Below are 27,742 nucleotides of genomic sequence, written 5' to 3'. Positions count from 1 at the left end.
GGTTCTACACTTTGGTTACTCCCCTGTGAACATTCTAATATGTAAAACTGTATGGGCCAAGGTGTACAAGCATTGAACAAACCTAAACTTAGATCCAGTTGCTCTTTAGACAGTAGTGGACACCATGTATTTTCAATGCCTCATGAAAGAAACTTTATATTTGTTTCAAAAAGTCATTGAATAAAAAAAAAGGTATACAAGTATAGCAAAGGTTAAGAAGATTGTATTTATTCATAAACTGAGCACACAAGCTTCCATCACAGCAAGAGAGAGTACAAGAATGTACATGCAACATGACTTTTTTTTTTTTTTTAAACTTTGTTAACGCTGGAACTATACATTTTAGAAATCTGCATAAAAAAACAAACATTCTAAATCTATGTACACTACAATGCATTACTTAACCAATTTTATATTTAAGCCTCTCATTACATGATCATTGGATTGGTGTTTGGCCTTTCGGTGTAATCAGCCCTTGGCTGTGCATTCACTATTACACGGGGAGAGGTGTGGCCAGTGGACAATGATTTTTTTTAGCCTGTCAAAACAACCTGTGTTTGTCGGCTAATCGCTGGCTCTATTACATAGGGCAATGTGGGCCAGTTTGGGCAATATAATGGGGCCCTTAGGCTGGCCATACTTATTAGATAGCTGTCGATGAACACTTATTTGGCCAACAACTTATCCTTCTAGCCATTCCACCAGCACATGTTTTTTTTGACTAAGCATCTATGCGTTCTGAATAGGAAGAGACAAGTTTGGATAAATCTTAATCTCTGCTGTAGGTGAAAGATCTATCCAGCTCCCAAAAAGGGTATTAGAAAATGGATTTTCTGAAAAAACTTAGGGCATCATTAAAATAACAATCACCTCAATAAAGCAGCTGCAATATACAAATAGAGCAGCCCTCTAGGGTGATCTGCAAAGAACAATCACATCAATGGCACTTTTGTACCCTAGTTGTGAATGTGTCCATATGGTACATCTGAAATTGAAGTAATAGAACAATCCGTATGGCGCCTTCCTTTATATAAATAGAACGTAAAAATTGCCGATCTGGTATAAAAGGCAATATTTATATTGCCTTTTATACCAGATTGGCAATTTTTACATTCTATTTATATTAAAGAAGGCGCAATCCGGATTGACCTACTTTTTAGTTCTATTACTTCAATTTCAACTGTAATGTGTGGTCACGGGCAAGGACGCCGAGGCAGCCACCTCTTCACATCACTACACGAGCGAGTCTACATGCCATCTAAGGTGTTGTACTCTAAGTACAGCACCACCCGGTAAGGTGCAATTAATTGCACACCTGTACTTCTGACAGTATTTCACTAGGAGCGCACCTTTTCCCCTTTACCTATTTTTCATATGGTACATCTGGCTTAAAGGGGTACTATGCTGCTCAGCGCTTGGAACAAACTGTTCCGAACGCTGGAGCCGGCGCCGTGAGCTTGTGACATCATAGCCCCACCCCTTCAAAGCATGTCTATGGGAGAGGGCGTGATGACTGTCACGCCCCCTCCCATAGACTTGCATTGAGGGGGCGGGCGTGATGTCAAGAGGGGGTGGGGCTATAACGTCACAAGCTCACGGCACCAGCTCCAGTGTTCGGAACAGTTAGTGACACAACTGACTCCCTACACGGTTTCAAATCGTAATAAGCTGGGCTGTGATGCATGGCAGTAACGGGAACTGTCTCACATAATCTAAGAAACTAGTAGAACAATAATAAGCTATATAAAATGGGCCCTGTGCTTATCTATGGCCAACCTGGTTATACATGTAATTTGTCATTGGGAACATCAAGATCATCCACAATTCAAGCACACACACACTATATATTATATACACATACAATTATATTATATATAATATATAAACACACACACACACACACACTAGATTTGGAGTTCTGAGCCCTTTTCTAAGGTAAAGTAATAGTTACACAGTGAAAAAAAAAATACAATAATGAAGGTATTCAGTTCAATTTGTAAAATTAATATACCAGGGCTACAGCCTAAAGATGTGCAGCCCTTACTGAGCTCAAAGTATCAGCAATTCAAGTTTGACAACAGAAATCAAGTAATATTATTTCATGCTACAAATAGCTCATGTTCCCTGATAGATTTTTTTTTCTGTTTTCTAGGAAAAAAAAAGTGTTTTAGAATAAAAAACATAAAAAGAGTGTCCATTTTAATTGCATATAAAGTGAACAAACACTACAAATAGCACATGCACTTGTAACAAAAAGAAATGCATCATACACAATGTATACAATCAGTTTTACTACATCATTGCTGTGTTTTTACCTATTCCCTTTGAAATAAACGTAAAAGCTGTTCCTGAACGGTTGCCCTTAGGCCTTGTTGTATGATCCCAGCATACATTTGCCGGCATGTAAACTCTTGCACATGCTTCTCTGTATGGAATGAACAGACATTGCGTTCTGAGTTTCAGCATGCCAATAACAGCAAGTCTTTCTTGCCTTATGGAAAGCACAGTGCCTTTGTGAGCATTGACACCACACACGGGATCTGTTTCTTCGCATGAAAATTTATTTCATTGGAGCAGGATTCAAATTCCAGAGCCACCATATGGTTAACACAGGTGAGGATCTGCACAAGTTCAAGGGTCTTGCCATGTAATTTCAGCATTTCACAAAGTGACTGAATAAACCAGGAGCCATTCACGGTATTTCTCCAGGAATAATACCCTAGGAAGGAAGTAAAAAATGCTGAATGTTTACAAATGGCATGTGTATCATTCACAAGATATAGATGAGAGAACTATATTTTCTGCCTCTGTTTAATGTATATGCAGAGAAAATGTACACATTAAATGAAAGCTGTGACTATGGCCCCATGGTATATTCATCACCACCATAGCATCTAGTTAAATGATCACTTATTTTTCACACAATATATGCTCATTCTACAATATATCTGAGCAATATCCAAAGTGCAATTTACTTCAATTAAAATTTTCACTGAAAAAGTGTGTGTAACCTTTTAGACACTAGGGGTCTCCCTTCCACTAAATTTGCAGTTCACTGCCTTACAAGCTCAAAAGTGAACAGCGCTTCCCAAACCTCTAGGTGGTGGACATCTCCTGGTGAGCTGCTTCCTACTCTGCCACAAAGCATGTATAGAAATTCCAGAAGGTTTTGGAGGACAACACTTTACTTAAAGCCAATAATAAGTTTATTAGAGTGAAGGAATGTTTTGGCCATTTCCTTGGCCTTAGGGCTGGGCGGTATGACCAAATGTGTGTGTCACGGTATTTTTGTAACTTTTGGCGGTTCCACAGTATTTCCTCCTCCTCCTCCCCTCTCTCCCCCCCCCCCAAATTAATTATCAGCCCAGTGCTGAACTAATCATATGAGGCCCGCAAGCAGTCGCCCCCCCCAATTAATTATCAGCCCAGCACTGTCCCCATCGGGAAACTACTCACATGTCACCCACAAGCGCTGCCCTCCTCGTCCTGTTTGTTGCGGCTGCCGGCACTGACACTCTATACTGTGCGGTATCCCTATGCCTGGGCTACAAAAGGTAAACAAAATAAACTAACGCACGTTCCTATGTCGGCCTTACGCTGGGGACGGGAACGTTGGACAGCCGTCAGCCTATCACCGGCCGCAGCAATGTAAGGAGCTCTGGCCGGCTTCTTACATGACAGTGGGCTCAGCCTATCACCGGCCGCAGCGATAGGCTGACGGCTGTCTGACGTTACCTTCCCAAGAAGCAGGTGAGGCCGGTACCGGACCAACGGGAGGCGAGCTAAAGTTTATTTTGTTTATTTTTTTGCAGCCCGGGCATAGGGATACCGCACAGTATAGACCAGTGGTCTTCAACCTGCGGACCTCCAGATATTGCAAAACTACAAATCCCAGCATGCCCGGACAGCCGTTGGCTGTCAGGGCATGCTGAGAGTTGTAGTTTTGAAACATCTGGAGGCCCGCAGGTTGAAGACCACTGGTATAGAGTGTCAGCGCCGGCGGCCGCAACAAACAGGACAAGGAGGGCAGCGCTTGCGGGTGACATGCGAGTTTTTACCCCGATGGGGACAGCGCTGGGCTGATAATTATTTGGGGGGGGGGGGGGGGGGGGGGGTCGGGGATGGGCAGAACAGCGCTTGCGGGTGACATGTGAGTAGCTGGGCTGATAATTTGGGGCCACATATGATTAGTTCCCCGATGTGGGGACAGCGCAGTGCTGGGCCGATAATTCATTCATTTCTGAGGGGGAGTGGCCAAACTGGTATTGCGGTATAGGTTAAAATTCATATCGTGCTGCACAAAGATTTTGGTATTCGGTACAAACCGGTATACTGCCCAACACTACTTGGCCTTTACTAAGCACAGTGCATTAGTAAAGTGCATTCTTACAATGATAATCTCTACTTCATTGAATGACTCCATAAACACTCCCTGACCCATGAACTATGCACTTTGGGGGAGATTTATCAAAACCTGTCCAGAGGAAAAGTTGCCCAATTGTCCATAGCAACCAATCAGATCGCTTCTTTCATTTTTAACAGGGCCTCTGCAAAATGAAAAAAGCAATCTGGTTGGTTGCTATGGGCAACTGAGTAACTTTTCCTTTGCACATAGGTCAGTGTGTGTGGATATATATATATATATATATATATATATATATATATATATAATATTCTATGTACATATACATAGATACACACACGAACAAAAATAACTTTACATCATTACCGGGTTTGGGCGAAGTTCTGTTCACTACCTTCTAGAATTTGTATACATGTTAGGCTCGGTACATCTCTGTTTTAGAGACCCCAAAATGGAACACAGAAAGTGAGGTCAGGGTTTTGATCACAGGATTACTGCAGTGTACACAGTGAGAGCCCGTCTCTGTTATAAGCCATAGGAATGGCCATAAATGCCTTGATAAATCTCTGTCATAGAAGAGAAGAGACTCATCTCCTGCTATAGAGGGAAATGCAAACAGCTGAGCAGCATGAAAAGGGGAAAGGACATGCAATACCAAACTGATACAAATCATTTTAGTAAGGTTGTGTAGACTGTCTTTTTATTGTCATTGTAAGTGCAAGCGTTATATAGTAATATGAAAGAGTAATACCTGGGACTGTTGAATAGGCATAAAGGAAATCCGCTTCAACTGGGATTCTGTAGGTTTCTTCAGATGGTCCACTGCCACTGTCTGTTTCAACTCCTGGGTCTAGGTCGGTACCTCTGCAGGCCTGTATATAAAACAAAAAATGATCAGGGATTTTGCAAAATGCATCTTAGACATTATATTTTGCCTTATAAATGCCCCTTATGTAAGGCATATACAGTAGAAAGTTACCTGGATAAAGAATAATTTTGGCTTGCCCACTAAGGTCTTGCAACGGTCACCACGGAAAAGATTGGTCAGATTCTTAATAGGCATAGAACTGTCCACGCCGTACAGCAGGCCATCTTCTCCATGACTCAAAAGTGCACACACAAATGAACTTCTGTTGCTGTGGTCGTCCTCAGATACTGCACAGAAAATATTAAATATATTATCAAATAAAACTGCAGCTTCACAATATGTACACACAATTTCATTTCATGTGTATTAAAATTCCTTCAACCAATTATTAAAGGGATTGTCCAGAAATTGATGGCCTACGTGAAGGATCAATATTAGATTGGTGGGGGTCAGACTCTTAGTACATCTGCTAATCAGCAGTCTAAAGGGGGTCACAGTGCCGCAACAATGGCCACATTTATCAGGCACAGCTTCATACTTTTAGTAACTACTGTGACATGTATTACCGGTTACTACAGCGTTATCTTGTTTAAGTACATAGGAACTCAGCTGTAATACCAGGAAACGCCAATACTAGTTGAATGTCTCTGTGCCTGGTAAAAGATGACGTGCACATGGAAATAAAGACATTTTTTTTAAATAAATTTGACATATGAAGACAAGTGAAAAGGTTTGATCACTCGGAATCTTAGTGCTGAGACCCCCACTGATCGGTCGATATAGCTGGGTGAAGTGGACGGTAGGTGGGGGACTCCAAACCAAGACCCTGACCGATCAAATCAAAATTATTATTATTATTATTATTTTTTTTTTTTAAGACAGTAATGCTATAAGTGGGTTATCTACACATAGTACAGCATTGTAAGGATAAGAACAAGTACCGTATATACTCGAATATAAGCCGACCTGAATATAAGCAGAGGCCCCTCATTTCACCCCATAAACCCAGGAAAATTTATTGACTCGACTACAAGCCTAGGGTGGGAAATACATCACCACCGCCTGTCAATCCCTTCAGCCATCGGCTGTCTAGGCATGCTGGGAGTTGTGGTTTTGAAACACCTGGAGATCCGCAGGTTTAGTTTCCTACTCACCTCGGTGGGAAGGAAGGGTGAGCTGGTCTAGGCCATCTATGCTGCAGGGACCATCCGGTGGGGAGGGTTAGTCGTTCCGGGCTGTCCATTTTCACCGGGTGGCCCTCTTCTCCGCGCCTGCCCCGGACTAGTAACGTTGCCTTGACGACGACGCACAGGGATGTTCATTTGCAGGATGTTCACTAGTCCGGGGCAGGCCCAGAGCGCAGAGAAGAGGGCCCCTCCCCGGTGAAAATGGACAGCCCGGAACGACAAACCCTCCCCACCGGACGGTCCCTGCAGCATAGATGGCCCGGACCAGCTCACCCTTCCTTCCCACCGAGGGGAGGCGAGTAGAAAACTAAAGGGGGGGGGGGGGGGGTCTGGATGATGACAAAGGCCGCAGTGGTCTTCAACCTGCGGACCTCCAGGTGTTTCAAAACTACAACTCCCAGCATGCCTGGACAGCCAATGGCTGTCCGGGCATGCTGGGAGTTGTAGTTTTGCAACATCTGGAGGTCCACAGGTTGAAGACCACTAAGAAGGGATTGACAGGCGGAGAGTTCACTCAAGTATAAGCCGAGGGGGGTGTTTTTAGCACGAAAAATAGTGCTGATAAACACGGCTTATACTCGAGTATATACGGTAAACTGAAGAGGCTGTGGCACTCGCACAAGTGCTGTGGCCCCTTTAAACAGCCGATCGGCAGGGGACGCTGAAGTCTAATATTGATGGCCTATCCAGAAGATGGGTCATCAATTGTTACAGGCTAAATAACCCCTTGAACAGAGCGCTGTGGACTCCTCATTTGTATACTTCTATTGAGATTTTATACTACCAGGGTTTAGGTACTAAAATTTATACTAGACAGACAATAGGACTACCAGAGCTAGAATGATGATGTTTACAAATTTGACAGCCACTGCTTTATAAAGAAAGAAAGAAAAAAAAAGAAACTCAATGAAAATAAAGTGCTGCACATGACTTGCCTTTTTTAAGACGCCCAAAAATATCAGCACACTTTTGATCATTGTAAATTTCAACCTTATAGCCTAAAGACTTGAAGGTGTCAATCAGCCTTCTGGCATCCATATCAGTTCCATTACGCATTCCCATTCCTGGAGAAAAAAAAACAAAAACGTTTTAGCATGATAAAAGAAAAAAAAAAGAAGAAGTTTACAGCAGCAATATTTAAGAGTTACTGTAATTTAAATAGACTATAACTTCTTCACCTATAGGACTTTGTGGGGCTTATTTTTTGTGCTGCGATTTGTAGTTTTTGTTGGTACAAGACTTTTTTTGTACACTTTATATTCCATTTTTTTTTTATATCGGAGGTGACCAAAAAATTAAAATAAAAAAAGAATTAAAAAAAAAAAAAAATATTTTTGGATTTGGTATTTTTTAATTTATGACATTCGCCAGGATAATAAAGGCATATATGCAGTCCCTCTCTATACATTCTACATATAATTTCTTTTACTTATGCCATTAACTCAAAACATATATCTTAAAAAAGGGGTACTCCCCGGATTTTTATTTTTTTAAAATCAACTGGTGCCAGAAAGTTGAATTGGCACTCATTAAAACTAAATTGTTGCTATTGCACTCCTTATGGTAAATAAAAAATATTTCTAATATACTTCGTTTAAAAAAGAGTTTTCTATGTTTTATTTTTGCTTAAAAAAGCTCAAGAGCACATTCTCTCTCTCCCCCCCCCCCCCCCCATTTCATACCCAGACTTAGGACCAAAGCCCAAACACAGAAAATGCAGCCTGGAGTGCTGGGGGGTCCAACCAACAGCATATGGCAGTTAAGTGTGAGAGGAGCTATGATTGGATGAGGCTGGACACACCCCCCTCAGCACTCCAGGCTGCACTTTGTGTTTGGACCTCTGTCCTTAGTCTGTGTATAAGATGGGAGAAAATGTGCTCGAGCTTTTTTAAGCACAAATAAAACTTCATTTTTTTTTTTTTTTTAAACAAAAGTATATTAGAAATATTATTTATTTACCATAAAGGAGTGGAATAGCAAAAATTAATTTTAATGAGAGTTACCCTTGAGGGTGCGTTCACACTGCGGAATCTCCGCTTGAACCTTTTGGAAGGTTTCGTTCTCACGCCGTACAATTTACGGTAAAATGACATGTGTTCTTTATTCTTTGGGTCAATACGATTAAAATGATACCCATGATAAACACTTTTCTATTACTGTTGCGTTAAAAAACAAAAACAAAAAACGCAAACTTTTTAACCAAATTAGTACGTTTAAAATCCCCCTAGTTTTTTTGAATTTGAAAAAAAAAAAATCCCCCTATTTTGAGGACCTATAACTTTTTCATTTTTCCGTATAAGCGGTGGTATGAGGGCTCATTTTTTGCGCAGTGATCTGTACTTTTTAATGATACCATATTTGCTTATATAAAACTTTTAATCCAATTTTTTTTTGAATAAAAGGTTATAAAAAAAAAGCTGCTATTTTGGACTTTTTTATTTTTATGTTCACGCCGTTCATCGTACGGTATCATAAAATTTTTTTTTTATAGTTAAGATATTTATGCACGCGGAGATACCAAATATGTATATAAAATATTTTTTTAACACTTTTTGGGGGTGAAAGAGAAAATGGGACAATTTACGTTTTTATTGGGGGGAGGGGGTTTTTCACATTTTTTAAAACTTTTTTTTACTTTTATTTTTATGTATAGGACATAGCACTGATCAGTGTTAACGGTCATCTTCTGCTCTGGGGGAAGGTAGATCAGAGCAGAAGACGCCGGGAAGGCAGCGGAGGCAGGTGAGGGGACCTCAGTCTGCCGTTCTGGATGATCGGATCGCCGTCGCAGCGCTGCGGGCGATCCTACATTTTAGTGACCGTGATGCTGCAGATGCCGTGATCTGTATTGATCACGGCATCTGAGGGGTTAACGGCGGACATCCGCAGGATCGCGGATGTCCGCTATTACCGGCGGGTCCCTGGCTGCGATCAGCAGCCGGGTCCTGCCGCGCATTATCCGGGCATCGCTCCGATGCTCGCGGTTATGCTTAGGACGTAAATGTACGTATTGGTGTGTTAAGTACCGGCTCACCAGGACCTACATTTACGTCCGGCGTCGTTAAGGGGTTAAGCCTCTAAGCACAACATTTTGGAGAATTCATGTCCAACACCACACTGTACATTACTATAAAGCATTTCTTTAGCTTACTTGTGGATGGATGAAAGTTTTTGTTGTTGAAAATAACACATAATCCCATTTCTGGATAGTCCATCTTATATGAGAATCGATGAGCAAATTTTGATGCCTGATCTTTTGTTGTACCACCTTTTATGTTTACACTGGAAAAAAGGAAAGAGAACAATAAGTATATGTCAGAGAAAATATAACTTCCGTGTATAGCTGCGGGGCGGAGCGCCACATAGGGCAATAACGTCAGAGAAGATGATAAAAGTACCAGTTAGCAATAGAGACGCTGGCCTGGGTGGGTTGTGGTGTAGCCACAACTCCATAAATAGACCATCAATCCCTCTTCGGGGAGAAATGATATCATATACTGGATACCATACAGCGGGGAGTCACTCCCAAGTAGCCCTAACTGTTCAACAGTGGGGTCAGTATAGTGTGCCAGAATTAAAAAATAAAAATAAATAAAATTAAAAAAAAAGCTGAAACCGCAGTACCCCCCCCCCCCCCCCCACACACACACTCTATACCAGTGTTCCCCAACCAAGGTGTCTCCAGCTGTTGCAAAACCACAACTCCCAGCATGCTCGGACAGCCTTTGGCTGTCCGAGCATGCTGGGAGTTGTAGTTTTGGAACAGCTGGAGGCACCCTAGTTGGGAAACACTGGTCTATAGATTGTGCTGAGCCGAGGTCCCACCAGCTTTTCCTAACTTTTATCTCTGCCACGCTGCTACAGGAGACATTCTGCAAGCAGGACCAGAAGGAGGACCTTTGATGGGCAAACTTTTAGGGGTTAATTTAACACAAAGTTACAAAATTTTATCAAGAAGTATATTAGAGAAGTAATTCAAATAGGCTAATCTAGAACATTATTTTTTATTGCTAATGACAGGTACTATTTAACCCCTTGGGGACGGGGCCCATTATGACCCTAAGGACGGGAGCATTTTTTGCAAATCTGACTGCTGTCACTTTAAGCATTAATAACTCTGGGATGCTTTTACTTATAAATTTGATTCCGAGATAGTTTTTTTGTGACATATTCTACTTTATGTTAGTGGTAAATTTTCGGCGATACTTGCATCCTTTCTTGGTGAAAAATTTGAAAATTTAGCATTTTTCTAAATTTGAAGCTCTCTGCTTATAAGGAATATGGATATTCCAAATAAATTATATATTGATTCACATATACAATATATCTACTTTATGTTTGCATCATAAAATTGATGAGTTTTTACTTTTGGAAGACATCAGAGGGCTTCAAAGTTCAGCAACAATTTTTCAATTTTTCGCAAAATTTTCAAAATCGGAATTTTTCAGGAACCAGTTAGGTTTGAAGTGGATTTGAAGGGTCTTCATGTTAGAAATACCCGATAAATGACCCCATTATAAAAACTACACCCCCCAAAGTATTCAAAATGACATTCAATAAGTGTGTTAACCCTTTAGGTGTTTCACAGGAATAGCAGCAAAGTGAAGGAGAAAATTCAAAATCTTCATTTTTTACACTCGCATGTTCTTGTAGACTCAGTTTTTGAATTTTTACAAGGGGTAAAAGGAAAAAAATCCTCTCAAAATTTGTAACCCAATTTCTCTCGAGTAAGAAAATACCTCATATGTGTATGTCAAGTGTTCGGCGGGCTCAGAAGCGAAGGAGCAACAATGGGATTTAGGAGAGTGAGTTTTTCTGAAATGGTTTTTGGGGGGCATGTCCCATTTAGGAAGCCCCACACTATTATGGAAACGACACCCCTCAAGGAACGCAACAAGGGGTATGGTGAGCCTTAACACCCCAGTCTGATGTGTAAATGAAAAAAAAATATTTCTTCACTAAAATGCTGGTTTTTCCCCAAATGGTAATGGGAGAAAATACCCCCCAAAATTTGTAACCCCATTTCTTCTGAGTATGGAAATACCCCATGTTTGGACGTCAAGTGCACTGCTAGCGAACTACAATGCTCAGAAGAGAAGGAGCGCCATTGAGCTTTTAGAGAGATAATTTGTTTGGAATGGAAGTCGGGGGCCATGTGCATTTACAAAGCCCCCCGTGGTGCCAGAACAGTGGACCCCCCACATGTGACCCCATTTTGGAAACTACACCCCTCACGGAATGTAATAAGGGGTACAGTGAGCATTTACACCCCACTGGTGTTTGACAGATCTTTGGAACAGTGGGCTGTGCAAACAAAAAAATTTAATTTTTCATTTTCACGGACCACTGTCCCAAAAATCTGTCAGACCCCTGTGGGGCGTAAATGCTCACTGTACCCCTTATTACATTCCGTGAGGGGTGTAGTTTCCAAAATGGGGTCACATGTGGGTATTTATTTTTTTGCATTTATGTCAGAACCGCTGTAAAATCAGCCACCTCTGTGCAAATCACCAATTTCGGCCTCAAATGTACATAGTGCGCTCTCACTCCTGAGCCTTGTTATGCGCCCGCAGAGCACTTTGCGCCCACATATGGGGTATTTCCGTACTCAGGAGAAATTGCGTTACAAATTTTGGGGGTCTTTTTTTCCTTTTACCTCTTGTGAAAATAAAAAGTAAAGCGCAACACCAGCATGTTAGTGTAAAAATTTTTTTTTTTTTTTTTACACTAACAGGCTGGGGTAGACCCCAACTTTTCCTTTTCATAAGGGGTAAAAGGAGAAAAAGCCCCCCAAAATTTTTTAGTGTAATTTCTCCCGAGTACGGAGATACCCCATATGTGGCCCTAAACTGTTTCCTTGAAATACGACAGGGCTCCAAAGTGAGAGAGCGCCATTCGCATTTGAGGACTAAATTAGGGATTGCATAGGGGTGGACATTGGGAATCACTGGCGTAGAATACCCCTAACAGGGTGCCTCCAGCTGTTGCTAAACTCCCAGCATGCCTGGACAATCAGTGGCTGTCCGGAAATGCTGGGAGTTGTAGTTTTGCAACAGCTGGAGGCTCCGTTTTGGAAACACTGCTGTACAATACGTTTTTCATTTTTATTGGGGGGGCAGTGTAAGGGGGTGTATATTTAGTGTTTTACTCTTTATTAGGTGTTAGTGTAGTGTAGTGTTTTTAGGGTACATTAGCACTGGCGGGTTACGGTGAGTTTCCCGCTAGGAATTTGCGCTGCGGCGAAAAATTTGCCACAGCTCATACTTCAAGCAGGAAACTTGCTGTAAACCTGCCCGTGTAAATGTACCCTGTACGTTCACATGGGGGGGGGGGGAGCGAACCTCCAGCTGTTTCAAAACTACAACTCCCAGAATGCACGGTCTGTCAGTACATGCTGGGAGTTGTAGTTTTGCAACAGCTGGAGGCACACTGGTTGGAAAACCTTCAGTTAGGTTCTGTTACCTAACTCAGTATTTTCCAACCAGTGTGCCTCCAGCTGTTGCAAAACTACAATTCCCAGCATGTCTGATCACAGAAGGGCATGCTGGGAGATGTAGTTATGCAACAGCTGGAGGTACGCAACTACAACTCCCAGTATGCAGAGACAGCTGTTTTCTGTGTGGGCATGCTGGAATTTGTAGTTTTGCAACATCTGGAGTGCTACAATTTAGAAACCACTGAACAGTGATCTCCAAACTGTGGACCTCCAGATGTTGCAAAACTACAACTCCCAGCATGCCCAGACAGAAAACAGCTGTGTGGGCATGCTAGGAGTTGTAGTTTTGCAAGATCTAGAGGGCAGTATAGAGATCACTGTGCAGTGGTCTCTAAATTGCAGACCTCCAGCTGTTGCAAAACTAGAAATTCCAGCATGCCCACACAGCAAACAGTCTTAGACACCCGCGATCCCCCTTCTATTCCGGGTCACCGGGTCACCATAGACCCGTAATCGGCGCAAATCGCACGTGTGAATTCACTTGCGATTTGCGCCGATCGCCGACATGGGGTGGGTCTATAGATATCAGCAGTCACCCCGGCCAGGTCCCCGCCCTGCGCGCGCCGAAATTCCCACGGGCGTATGGATACGCCCTTCGTCTCCAACAGGTTAAAAAGGTTTGAAGAGATAATGAACATATGATACAACACTTTATAACTTACTGGTGGCTAGAAACATATGATCCGGCATCAATATTGTCCTCGCCTTGGTGAGTACCATTCTGGTTGTCTGCCATTGTGCCTCTATCTTTAAACCTAGAAAACAAAGAAGTCATATTTCTGTTTGCTAGATGACATTTAGTATTTTTTTCTGTAATGTTCACAAACAGCAATTAATATTCTATATTGTTATATACAGTATCTCAAGTGATTACACCCCTCACATTTTTTGTGAACATTTCATTATATCTTTTCATGTGACAACTCTGAAGAAACGACATACTCTGTTATACAGGCTGTGAGCTCACTACATTCTAACAGTGTTTAACCCCTTAAGGACGCAGACCATTTTAACCTTAAAGGGGTACTCCGCTGCACACATTTGTTAGATCGCGGGGGTCCCGCAGCTGGGGACCCCCGCGATCTCCGGGCCGGCAGCTGTGGTGTCTAGAACACGGAAGATTGCAGCATCCGCGTTCGTGTCGTGACGTCACGCTGCCTCCATTCATGTCTATGGGAGGGGACGTGATTGCTAGTACTGAGCCGTCACGCCTCCTCCCATAGACTTGAATGGAGAGGGCGTGGCAGCCTGCATCGGGCATGGAGCAGAGTTTGCTTCTTGACCGGAATAACAGGGGTGCCGTGCCAGAGATTGTGGGGGGGGTCCCCAGCAGCGGGACCCCTTATCCCCTATCCTTTGGATAGAGGATAAGAGATGTGCAGCGGAGTACCCCTTTAAGGACTATGACCTGTGTCAATTTATATATTCAAAAGAATTTCCTCTGTAATGTACAACTGCAAATAAGTACTGGAAGGATTAAAGGGGTATTCCAGGCAAAAACTTTTTTTTATATATCAACTGGCTTCGGAAAGTTAAACAGATTTGTAAATTACTTCTATTAAAAAAATCTTAATCCTTTCAATAGTTATTAGCTTCTAAAGTTTTCTGTCTAACTGCTCAATGATGATGTCACGTCCCGGGAGCTGTGCATGATGGGAGAATATCCCCATAGGAACTGCACAGCTCCCGGGACGTGAGTCATCAGAGAGCAGTTAGACAGAAAAACAAACAACTCAACTTCAGAAGCTAATAACTATTGCAAGTATGAAGATTTTTTTATCGAAGTAATTTACAAATCTGTCAAATTTGTTAACTTTCCGGAGCCAGTTGATATATAAAAAAATAAAAATAAAAAATAAAAGTTTTTGCCTGGAATTCCCCTTTAAGAATTTTAATAGAAGTTATTTACAAAGCTGTTTAAAGGGGTACTCCGGTGGAAAACTTTTTTGTTTTTGTTTTTTTTAAATCAACTGGTACCAGAGTTAAAACAGATTTTTAAAATTACCTCTATTAAAAAAAAAATGTCATCCTTCCAGTACTTATCAGCTTCTGAATACTACAGAGGAAATTATTTTCTTTACGGAACACAGAGCTCTCTGCTGACCTCACGAGCACAGCGCTCTCTGCAGACATCTCTTTCCATTTTAGGAACTGTCCAGAGCAGCATATGTTTGCTATGGGGATTTTCTCCTGCTCTGGACAGTTCTTAAAAAATGGACAGAGATGTCAACAGAGAGTACTGTGCTTGTGATGTCAGCAGAGAGCACTGTGTTCCAAAAAGAAAATCATTTCCTCTTTAGTACTCAGCAGCTAATAAGTACTGGAAGGATTAAGATTTTTTAATAGAAGTAATTTACAAATCTGTTTAACTTTCTGGCACCAATTAAAAAAAAAAAAAAAAAAATATATATATATATATATATATATGTTTTCCACTGGAGTACTCCTTTAATAACTTTGGGATGTTTTTACTTATTCTGATTCAGAGATTGTTTTACCTGACATATTCTACTTTAAGATAGTTGTAAATTTTTGTTGATACTTGCATCATTTCTTTGTGAAAAGTTCCCAAATGTCACTAAATTTGGAAAATATTGAATTTTTTCTAACGTTGAAACTCTTGTAAGGAAAGTGGACATGCCAAATAAATGATCTGAAGATGACACCAAACTAGGTAAGGTGATCACCACAGAGGATGATAACCTAATATTACAGAGGGATCTGGGGAAGCTGGAGGCTTGGACACAGACATGGAAAATTAAAGGAGAACTCCAGACCATAAAAATTGTCCCCCATACTACCGGCAGTAAAAAAAAAAAAATAAAGATGTACATACCTTCCTCCGCTCCCCTGGGCCTCCAGTAACTGGCTACGGTCTTCGCCGCAATCCACTTCCTGGTTGCCGGTGGTCGGATGAATCAGCCAATCACCAGCCGCAGCGCAGTCCGACTCGGCCGGCAATAGGCTGAGCGACAGTGTGAAAACACTTCATGACACAAAATGCTTCACTACACCGGCACCTGCGGCTGGGGCCGAAAACGTCACACTGCCGCTCAGCCTATTACCGGCCAAGTCGGACTGCGCTGCGGCTGGTGATTGGCTGATTCATCCGACCACCAGCAACCAGAAAGTGGATTGCGGCAGAGACCGGAGCCGGTTACCGGAGGCCCCGGGGGAGCAGAGGAACGCCCCCGGACACTAGAGGAAGGATGGATGGCCCGGACCACCCCCATTACGGGTAAGTTTAATTTTTTTATTGACTTGGAGGGTGGGGGAGGGGCCCGACCGGTATAGTGGTATGGGAAAAAATCCATATCGGTATACCGCCTAGCATCACGGTGGGGGGTGCGACGCGGTGCGGTGGGTCGGGGGTGCGGCGGTCGCGGTGCGGTGGGGGCAGTGCGGGGCATTATCGGCTAGATAATTGCAGATACCGATAATGCCCAAAATCGTGATTATCGGCCGATAATATCGGCCATACCGATAATCGGTCGATCCCTACATAAGAGGTTATGGATACTAGATTTATGGGGATAGAACATAGATCCAGGGATTTAATTCAACCACAATATTGGGGTCGGGAAGGAATTTTTCCTCTGTTATGGTGCAATTGGCATCAGCTTTATGTTTTTTGTTTTTTTTGCCTCTCTCTTTTCTTCCCCCCGCCCAAAAAGCAAAAATGCCCTCCAACTGTTGCATAACTACAACTCCCATCATGCACAGACCGCCAAACTGCATGCTGGGAGTTGTAGTTGTGTGCCTCCAGCTATTGCATGAATACAACTCCCAGCATGCTCTTTGGCTGTGCATGCTGGGAGTTGTAATTCTGCAACAGCAGGAGGCAAACTGTCCATACTTCCTCCTGCTGCTTGGATGCCACCCCCTCTCCTGGTCCCGGACCTGTGCTAACGATCCGGTAGGTGCTCCCCTGCTACATGGCACTGACAGGGCCAAGCGGGTGCAGTCAGTGGCGGGTGTCCCAATCAGCACTTGATTTCCTAATAACAACCAGGACTAAACGAGAATGAAGAGAACCCAGCTCCCGAGATAGCTTTATAGACCTGCCACACAGCTGCGAGTCTTTATACGGCAGCCAGTCGTTGAGGGGTTAAATCACCTCCTTCCAGCGCTAGGCACTGATGGGAGGAGCAACAGTGGGACGCAAGCTGGAGGGGGCGGGATGTACGGGGGCCTGCGGGAGTCTGCTACTGGAGCCAGGCCGAGCTCCCAGGCAGGGTGACCTGGACCCTCCAGCGTGCGTCCCATTGTTGCTCCTTCCAGCAGTGCCTATGTCAATTATTCCCTTGCCAAAAATTACCTTTTTACAAGGTTAAAAGATAACCTTGTTTCCTTTGCAGGGTTTCTTAAACCATTTTATATTTTCATTTTTTACTCCGTCTTCTAAAAATCATAGCTCTTTTATATTTTCACCCACAGACTAGTTTGAGGGTTTGTTTTTTTTCATGACCAGTTCTTTGTAATGACATCACTCATTTTACCATAAAATGTACGGCGCAACCCAAAAAAAAAACCCTACTATTTGTGTGGGAAAATTGATAAGAACACTGCAATTTTGCTAATCTTGGAAGGTTTTTTTGTTTTCACGCTGTACACTTTATGGTAAAATAGATACGTTTTCTTTATTCTGTGGGTCAATATGATTAAAGGATACCCATGATTACATACTTTTCTATTACTGTACTGGGGGAGGGGGGGGGGGGGGAAACACAAACTAACTAAATTAGTACTTTTAAAATCCCTCTATTTTGTTGACCTGTAACTTTATTTTTCCGTATAAGCGGCGGTATGAGGGCTCTTTTTTTTTTGCACAGTCACCTGTACTTTTTATTGATACCCCATTTGCTGCATTCTTTTGTTGCTGTATATTTAGTCTAGTAGCGTGCGCCTGCAGGCCAGGTCCATATAATAGTTTGGTATCAACGTAAGTGCTGGCTGACTTATTCTTTGTCTATAATAAATAAAAAAAAAATATATATATATATATATATATATATATATATATATATATATATATATATATATATATATATATATATATACACATACACACACACACACACACCTTTAATTACCTTTTTTTTATCAATTTTTTGGGGGAATAAAGGTTTAAAAAAAAAAATAATAAGCCGCAATTTGGGATTTTTTTTTTTATGTTCGCCGTACGGGATAATTAACATTTTTTTTTTTTAAATAATTTGGACATTTATGCACACGGCGATACCAAATACATTTAAATATTTTTACACTTTAATAGTCATTATAGGTGACTATCTATAGCAATCACTTGATTGCTAATACTGTTCAGTGCTATGCATAGGACACAGCACTGATCAGTATTATCGGCGATAATCTGCTCGATCTCAGACCAGAGCAGGAGACACCGGGAGGCAGGTGAGGGGACCTCCGTCCGCCATCAAGGATGATCAGATGCCTGCAGGTGATCGGATCATCCATTTTAGTGACCGCACTCCCACAAATGCAGAGATCTGTATGCGGCATCTGAGGGGGTTAATGGCGGACATCCGCGCGATCGTGGATGTCGGTCATCATTGGCAGGTCCCTGGCTGCTATGAGCAGCCAGGACCTGCCGCACATGACCCGAGTATCGCTCTGATGTTTGGTCATGTACAGGATGTAAATGTACGTCCTGGTGTGTTAATTGCCAATGCACCAGGACGTACATTTACGTCCTGCATCGTGAAGGGGTTTAATGCTTAAAATAAAAAGGTTGGAAAAGCCTGTGTTACACTGTAGGGCACAGAAGGGACATGAGTGAATCCCACTGTCAGGCATTACCTCCATAAAACACTAGGCTCCTCCACCAAAGGAGTGAACAAAATAAGCTCTAAGTATGAATTATTGATTTCAGACAACGCAGTAGTGCCGGCAGTCAAGGATGACTTCATCTTTATGAGGTAATGTGCTACCATGGTTCTCCTCAGCCTCCAGAGACCGTGAGCTCATTGGATTAGATAAAAAGACAAGTCCTGAGCAACAATCAGCTGCTATTCTAAGGACTGTGCAAGTGGATCAGATGAACAGCATGGCATGAAGTATAATTAGGTAAAAATATATTGATCACCACTATCACATAATCACATTTACATGTAATAACACATGACAGACAGCTGTTCTATGGGTTTACCAGGATTTAAATAAAACCTTTTACAAACCAATAATACAGTATATTAAACATGGTAGGTTGTCAAAAAAGTTTTTAACAAAACTCGTATGCATAAAATTGTCCTTTTCTGACCGCTATAAACTTTAATTTTTCCGTATACAGGGATGTAGGAGGACTCTTTTGCGCCGTGAGCTGTGTTTTTCATCTGTACCATTTTTATTTATTTAATGGGACTTTTTGATCGCTTTTTTTTTTTTATTAAAAAAAAAATTCCAACATATGAGGAAAACAAAACAATATTTTTGGGGTTTGGAATTTGTTTAGGCTTACACCATTTACCGTTCGGGATCAAAAACATTTAAATAGTTTGGACAGTTATGCATGTGACAATACCAGATAGGTTAATTTTTTTTAAAGAATTAACCTAAGATAGGAAAATAAGGGTGATTTCATTTTTTATTAGGGGGGGGGGAGGGATTTTACAATCATTTTTATTTTACGCACCCACTTTTATATGCAATCATTAGATTGCATGCACTGTATAATGCTATGGCATGGCATTACACAGCGAGATCGGGGATCCACTGATCTAGCCTGGCTAAGCCCAGGCTAGATCATTGGATCGGTGATCGGGGCAGGAGGCAGATAAGGGGACCCTCCTCTGCCATTTTAGCTCACCAAATCCCCACAACGTGATCAGTGAGCTCCACTGAGCTACCAAGAACTTTAATTTGTGATCGGCATTAATCGCAGCATCTAAAGGATTAAATGCTGGGCAACGGTGGAATCGCCATTAGCAGATCTGTCATTAGCGACGAGAGTCTGACTACTGATAGTAGCTGACACTCAATGCACTGGAGCAAGCGCAGATCCTGCACTTGATTCAAACCTGCTTCAGGGCATCTTCTAGATTTGGCCTGAGGCCAAAGACTGTCCAGGCATGCTGGAAGTTGTAGTTTTGTAACAGCTAGAGGAACTCGGGGGGGGGGGGACGACGACTTCCATCATTCATAAGAACAGGGGTCCATTGTTCTCCTAGTAAATGAAGTAAGAGCTCAAACACTACTCCGTTTACTCATTATAGGCCTGCCGAAGATCGTGTACTTAGGCAGTCACATGGGAAGTAATGCATGTATGCTGCCACCTCGTTTACTCAGGGGACAAGGACCCTGGTCTCATGATCTATGGGAGTTCCAGCAGCCAGATCCCCCATTCATTAGGTACTTATCCCCTATCCCCTAAATGGGCACTGTCAGATACAAAACCCTTTTGATATGTTGTAAAGCATGCAGAACCAATAGGTTTTGCAATTGCTTTCATTAGAAAATTTTCAGTATTTCATACAGAAAAAGCCAGTCAAACAACTGCCCCCCTGCCTGCTTGGACACATACTAGTCCTGCTGTGTCCATACGTCATCACCTATGTCATGGACACACTTCCTTGATTGACAGCTGTGAGTGCAGGGCTCAGAGCTGGAGGAAAAATCCTCCCACTGTCAGCTTGTGTCCCGCTACTGTCAGTGAGGACAAGCTGGGAGTTGTAGTTTACCTAATACTAGGGGGGATGTGAGCAGACAGCATACTGAGGGAGGGGGTGGAGACCTGCACAGTAAGGCCACGCCCCCTCCCTTTGAGAGAAAAAAAAATAAAGGTGCTAGACACAAAAATTAGATGTACATGGTCAGGATTAGGTACTGAGTGATATATTTAAAAAAAATTGTATTTTTTTTTTTGGGGGGGGGGATCTGACAGGTACACTTTAAATTTTTTCTTCTTCTTTCTAATAGTCATTGGCAGACAAAATCTAATAAGGGTTAGATAATAATCCAACACATTTCTGTGGCAAGAATACAAGCCTGAGCTCTGAATTCTGCTGTTAATGTAGATGCTGTAGAGAAGGATACATGTCATAAACGAGGCCAAGCATTAGATTCCCATGGTAAATAAGAGACATGTTATTTCCACTGCATGCGAGAGAACCTGTAGAAATCCCATTCACTTGCATTGAAAATTATTGGTCAATAGATTCAACACAGCAATCTAGGTCAAATCTGAGCCATGTTTATACACACACACACACACACACCACTATGCATATAACTTGTCTAACCAGCAAGAGTCACCACAGAGCGCATTAATCATCCACGCCCTGCAAGCGGAGGTCCCCCAGATCTTGTCTCTGTGGCTCGCTAACAGGCTATACAGCATTATACAATAATCCAGGCAAGAAATATGAGATGGCGGTCACTTTCTGTATACGAGCTGTGGGTTTACAGGACAAACACGAACACATTTATCTGTACATAGGCTTTACCCTCCACATTCAGGGAACGTGTAAAAGAAGTACTAGTGTAGATAAAAATATTTTTATTAGATTCTCGATTACAGCATTGGGTATCACTGTATATAGGACTGTGTTTCCATGTAGTATATAGGACTGTGTTTCCATGTAGTATATAGGACTGTGTTTCCATATAGTATATAGGACTGTGTTTCCATATAGTATATAGGACTGTGTTTCCATATAGTATATAGGACTGTGTTTCCATATAGTATATAGGACTGTGTTTCCATATAGTATATAGGACTGTGTTTCCATATAGTATATAGGACTGTGTTTCCATATAGTATATAGGACTGTGTTTCCATATAGTATATAGGACTGTGTTTCCATATACCACCATGATTATAGTCAGGAAAGAACAACTATGGAGATACAGGGGGCTGAGCATAGCTGCTGAAAGTGAAAGAAAATAGAATATTGGAAGGGCTCAAAACTCAAAGGGGAGATTTATCAAAGGATTTAGACTGGTTTTTCTTGTCTAAATTTGTCGCACAGAAAGTCGCAGTCTAAATATGTGCGACTTTTCTGCGACTTTTGCTCTAGAGGATTTTTAGAACATGATGCATGCAAGTCTATTTTAGACTGAAATGCATTGGAAAATGCATTGGTGCTGAATTTATCAAAAGCGACTTTTCAGCGACAAGTCGCATAGGCTGAAAGTGCGCCGAAATGTCAGACCATGTTGGAGCAGGTTTAAATACAGTCTAAACCATAGATCATGCAGTCGGTGCATAAAATTTATCAAGAGCCGTGCGCCATTTGATAAATTAGGTGCACAATAGACCAGACTAACCCTCTGTGGTTTGGTCTATATTGATGCGGGACATAGACAGCTTTGATAAATCTCCCCCAAAGTGCGTTACTGAACAGCCATGTGATCATATAAAGAAAGTAACTGGAAGCCGTGCAATTCCCTGCAGAGAAAACAAAGTCCAAGCTATAAAGGACTAATGGAGATAGGCAACCTTAAAAGCATATTGCACGCTGTATGAGCAGGCGTGTCAGCTGTATATCTGAAGCAACTGCATGACATTAAAGGCGATTGCCCTTTAAAAATGCATTCCATACAGTTGGCATCCAGAGTTAGTCACGCCCTATGATGGCAGGCGGCTTATAACCCTGTCCTCAAGGCACGTTTAAGCAACACATTAACATGATAGTATTCCTAAAGCACTTTTACTGAACAACAGTCCCCTAGATCAGTGTTTTTCAACCAGGGTGCCTCCAGCTGTTGCAAAACTACAACTCCCAGCATGCCCGGACAGCCGTCCGGGCATGCTGGGAGTTGTAGTTTTGCAACAGCTGGAGGCACCCTGGTTGAAAAACACTGCCCTAGATAACCACATGATTGTAACCTGTGGGAGTCTCCAGCAGAAGTGTTTAATTCCCCTGCAGCGCCCCACATGGGGGAAGAAAAAGGAAAAAAAGGAACGTCACATATTTAAATGAATGGTCTGTCTGTAAAACACTTGTTCTACAAGCCGGTAGTAAGACTGCATTTTTGTATGTGTGTGTTTGTATTATCACCACAAGTGACGGTCTGACTGTGGGTTTGATGATCTGAACTCACTTAAAGGAGTACTCCGGTGAAATTTTTTTTAAATCAACAGGTGCCAGAAAAACCATTTGTAAATGACTTCTATTTAAAATTCTTAATCCTTCCAGTACTTATCTGCTGTATACTACAGAGGAAGTCCTTTTTGAATTTCCTTTCTGTCTGACCACAGTGCTCTCTGCTGACACTTCTGTTCATGTCAGGAACTGTCCAGAGTAGCAGCAAATCCCCGTAGCAAACCTCTCCTGCTCTTGACAGTTTCTGACATGGACAGAGGTGTCAGAGCACCGTGGTCAAATAGAGAAGAAAAAACAGGACTCACGAGTGGAGAACGATTAAACCCCGTGGGCGGTTGCTACGGGTAGCCAGGACCCACGGCTAATGCTGGGCACCGCCGATAGGTCTGACGCCAGGCATTAACCCTTTAGATGCTGTGATCAAATTTGATAACGGCGTCTAAATGAAGTAAAAACTATCCCGTCAGCTCAGCGGAGCTGATTAGAGATGAGCGAAGTTACAGTGATTCAATTCGTCACAAACTTCTTGGCTCGGCGGTTGCTGACTTTATCCTGCATAAATTAGTTCAGCTTTCAGGTGCTCTGGAAAAGGTGGATACAGTCCTAAGAGTGAGTCTCCTAGGACTGTATCCACCTTTTCCAGCCGACCGGAGCACCTGAAAGCTGAACTAATTTATGCAGGATAAAGTCAGCAAATGCCGAGCTGAGAAGTTTGTGACGAATCGAATCACTGTAACTTTGCTCATCTCTAGAGCTGATCAGGACTATCGTTGCAGAATCACGATTTCCCGATCAGCTTACTGGACGATGGTAAGGTCCTCACCTTCCTCCTCTTCGTTGTCCGATTGGCAATCTACTGCTCCATGCCTGCATAGCATGCTAGAGCAGCAGAGCGCCAGTAACACTGGTCAATGCTATGATATGCCATAGCATTGAACAGTGTATGCAATCAAAATATTTTAACATGTCTATCTGTAAGTGCTTATTTTTTTAAAGTGGTGTTGCACTACAAGTTTCCCCTTTTTCTTTTTTTTGACCTGCAACTTTTTACATTCTGTGGCAAATATTTGCAATATCACACCACACGTCTTTGGTAAATACAGTGGGGATCAGAAGTTTGGGTACCCCAGGTAAAAATGTGTATTAATGTGCATAAAGATTGAAAAAATCTCCAAAAGGCATCAAATTACAGATTAGACATTCTTATAATATGTCAACAAAAGTTAGATTTTATTTCCATCGTTTACACTTTCAAAATAACAGAAAACAAAAAAATGGGGTCTGCAAAAGTTTGGGCACCCTGCAGAGTGAATATCTTGTACTGCCCCCTTTGGCAAGTATCACAGCTTGTAAACACTTTTTGTAGCCAGCCAAGAGGCTTTCAATTCTTGTTTGAGGTATCTTTGCCCATTCTTCCTTAAAAAAGTCTTCCAGTTCTTTGAGATCTCTGGGCTGTCTGTCACGCACTGCTCTTTTATGGTCTATCCATAGATTTTCAATTTTGTTGAGCTCAGGAGATTGTGAAGGTAATGGCAAAACCTTCAGTTTACGCCTCTTGATGTAATCCCCCGTGGACTTCGAGGTGTGTTAAAGATCATTATCCATTTGTAGAAGCCATCCTCTCTTTAACTTCAGCTTTTTCTTCACAGATGGCATCAAGTTAGCAGAAATGTTATTGAATACATTTTTCCCTTCTACTCATGAAATGTTCCCTGTGCTACTGGCTGCAATACAACCCCAAAGCATGATTGATCCACCCCCATGCTTAACAGTTGGACAGAGGTTCTTTTCATTAAATTCTGTTCCCCTTCTTCTCCAAACGTAACTTTGCTCATTTCAGCCAAAAAGTTCAATTTTAACCTCATCGGTCCACAGAACTTGTTTCCAAAATGCATCAGGCTTGTCTATATGTTCATTTGCAAAGTTCAAACGCTGATTTTTGTGGTGAGGACGTAGAAGAGGTTTTCTTCTGATGACTCTTCCATGAAGACCATATTTGTACAAGTATCTCTTTATAGTGGAATAGTGTACCACAACTCCAGTGTCTGCCAGATCTTTCTGGAGGGATTGTGCAGTCAAACGTGGGTTTTGAATTGTTTTTCTCACAATCCTGCGAGCTGTTCTGTCTGATATTTTTCTTGGTCTTCCAGATCTTGCTTTAACTTCCACTGTTCCTGATGACTGCCATTTCTTAATTACATTCCGAACAGAGGATATTGACATCTGAAAACGTTTTTTGCTATCTTCCTTTAGCCTTCTCCAGCTTTGTGAGCGTCAACTATTTTCAGTTTCAGATTTCTAGACAACTGCTTAGAAGAACCCATGGTGCTGATTGTTGGGGCAAGGTCAGATGAGTCTGGGCATTTAAAACCTTTGAGATTGACATCACTTGGTCTTCCTAGATGATGATTGAGAACAATCCATGACACTGGCAGGTCTCAGCTTTGCAAAGGGGGCAGTGCATGCTATAAATTCTGCAGGGTGCCCAAACTTTTGCAGACACCATTTTTTGTTTTTCTGTTATTTTGAAAGTGTAAATGATGGAAATAAAATCTAACTTTTGTTGACATATTAGAATGTTTAATCTGTAATTTAATGCCTTTTGGAGATTTTTCCATCTTTCCTTGGCTTCTTTATGCACATTAACCCCTTAAGGACTTAGGACGTACCTGTACGTCCTGAGCCCGCTCCCGGTGTTAAAAACATGGTCACGCCGTGACCCCGCATCACACCGGGTCGGTCCCAGCTGCTAATCATAGCCGGGACCCTGGGCTAACAGCGTGCGGCACCGATCGGTGTGCCGTGCGCTGTTAACCCTTCAGACGCGGCGATCAAATTTGACCACCACGTCTGAAAACAAAAGTAAACGCTTCCCGGCAGCTCAGTCGGGCTGATCGTTCCGGTCAGCTGGGACGCAGGCGGAGGTCTCCTTACCTGTGTCCGCGGTGTCCGATCAGGGTTTGATTGCTCCAAGCCTGAACTACAGGCTTGAGCAATCGAGCCCCTATCTCGCTGATCCGTGCAGAGCTATGGCTCTGCAGGGATCAGCATAGGAGATCAGTGTGTGCAGTACTATAGGTCCCTATGGGAGCTATAGCACTGCAAAAAAAAAAAAAAAAAAAAAAAATGAAAAAAAAAAATTAAGTTAACAAAAGGTCATAAAAAAATGAAAGTTCAAATCACCACCCTTTTCCCATAAAAAAAAAAAAAAAAAAAGTGTAAATAAAAACATACATATGTGGTATGGCCGCGTGCGTAAATGTCCGAATTATAAAAATATATCATTAATTAAACCACACGGTCAATGGCGTATGTGCAAAAAAATTCCAAAGTCCAAAATAACATTTTTGGTCGCTTTTCATATCATGAAAAAAAAAAAATTAATAAAAAGTGATCAAAAAGTCTGATCAATACAAAAATTGTAACGCTAAAAACGTCAGATCACGGCGCTAAAAATTAGCCCTCATACCGACCCATACGCAGAAAAATAAAAGTTATAGGGGTCAGAAGATGACAATTTTAAACGTATAAATTTCCGTGCATGTAGTTATGATTTTTTCCAGAAGTACGATAAAATCAAACCTATATAAGTAGGGGATCATTTTAATCGTATGGACCTAGAGAATAAAGGGAAGGTGTCATTTTTACTGAAAATGTACTGCATAGAAACGGAAGCCCCCAAAAAATTACAAAATGGCGTTTTTTCTTTAATTTCCTCACACAATGATTTTTTTTCTTCCGTTTCGCTGTAGATTTTTGGGTAAAATGACTAATGCCACTGCAAAGTAGAATTGGTGGCACAAAAAATAAGCAATCATATGGATTTTTAGTAGGGATCGACCGATATCTTTTTTTAGGGCCGATACCGATAATCGGTGCAGGTTAGGGCCGATAGCCGATAACTTATACCGATATTCCGGTATAAGTATCGGCTATTTAACCCCCTGCGACACCGCTGCAGATCATTGATTTAAAGCGGGCGCTTTAAATCAATGATCTGCAGTGGCTTTTGCGGGGCCATAGACCGCCACCACCCGCTTCTCTCCCCTACCTGTCAGGGTGTTCCAGGCCATCCATCCTTCCTTCATGTAGTGTCCGGGGGCGTTCCGGGTGGAGGGTGGTCCGGTCCGGGCTGTCCTTCTCCGGCGGTCATCTTCTCCACTCCGGGCAGGCTCCGGCCTAGTACGCTGCATAGACGCCGCTACACAGTGACGTCAGGTGCGTCGCTGCACACGGGCGTCACTGCGTAGCGGCGTCTATGCAGCGTACTAGGCCGGAGCCTGCCCGGAGTGGAGAAGAAGACCGTGGAAGAAGAAGAAGGACAGCCCGGACCGGACCACCCTCCACCCGGAACGCCCCCGGACACTACATGAAGGAAGGAAGGATGGCCTGGAACACCCCCATTTCGGGTAAGTTTAATTTTTTTATTGACTCGGAGGGTGGGGGAGGGGCCCGACCGGTATAGCGGTATGGGAAAAAATCCATACCGGTATACCGCCTAGCATCACGGTGGGGGGTGCGACGCGGTGCGGTGGGTCGAGGGGGGTGGCGGTCGCGGTGCGGGGGGGGGGGGGGGCGGGGCATTATCGGCAAGATAATTGCCGATACCGATAATGCCAAAAATCGTGATTATCGGCCATGCCGATAATCGGTCGATCCCTAATTTTTAGGTGCAAAATTGAAAGGGTTATGATTTTTAAAAGGTGAGGAGGAAAAAACTAAAGTGCAAAAACTGAAAACCCCTCAGTCCTTAAGGGGTTAATACAA

General features: G+C 42.4%; 1 protein-coding gene across 2 annotated transcripts in view; it reads right to left on the bottom strand.

The window, feature by feature from the left end:
• Positions 1-207: 207 nt before the first annotated feature.
• Positions 208-27,742, bottom strand: part of CASP3 (caspase 3) — a 32,362-nt gene continuing 4,827 nt past the window's right edge. For both annotated transcript variants that reach the window (XM_056560117.1, XM_056560124.1), the window contains exons 2-7: positions 13,577-13,669; positions 9,570-9,700; positions 7,354-7,482; positions 5,343-5,518; positions 5,115-5,235; positions 208-2,719 (exon numbers count right to left, since the gene is read on the bottom strand). In XM_056560117.1, coding sequence (XP_056416092.1) covers positions 2,493-2,719; positions 5,115-5,235; positions 5,343-5,518; positions 7,354-7,482; positions 9,570-9,700; positions 13,577-13,669 — 877 coding nt within the window. In that variant the 3' untranslated portion in view covers positions 208-2,492. The remainder of the gene's footprint in view (positions 2,720-5,114; positions 5,236-5,342; positions 5,519-7,353; positions 7,483-9,569; positions 9,701-13,576; positions 13,670-27,742) is intronic.

Source organism: Hyla sarda, chromosome 1 (assembly GCF_029499605.1).
Source record: "Hyla sarda isolate aHylSar1 chromosome 1, aHylSar1.hap1, whole genome shotgun sequence".
Lineage (NCBI taxonomy): Eukaryota > Metazoa > Chordata > Amphibia > Anura > Hylidae > Hyla > Hyla sarda.
Note: the sequence above shows the minus strand (reverse complement) of the source record. Positions and strands in the feature narration are given on the sequence as shown.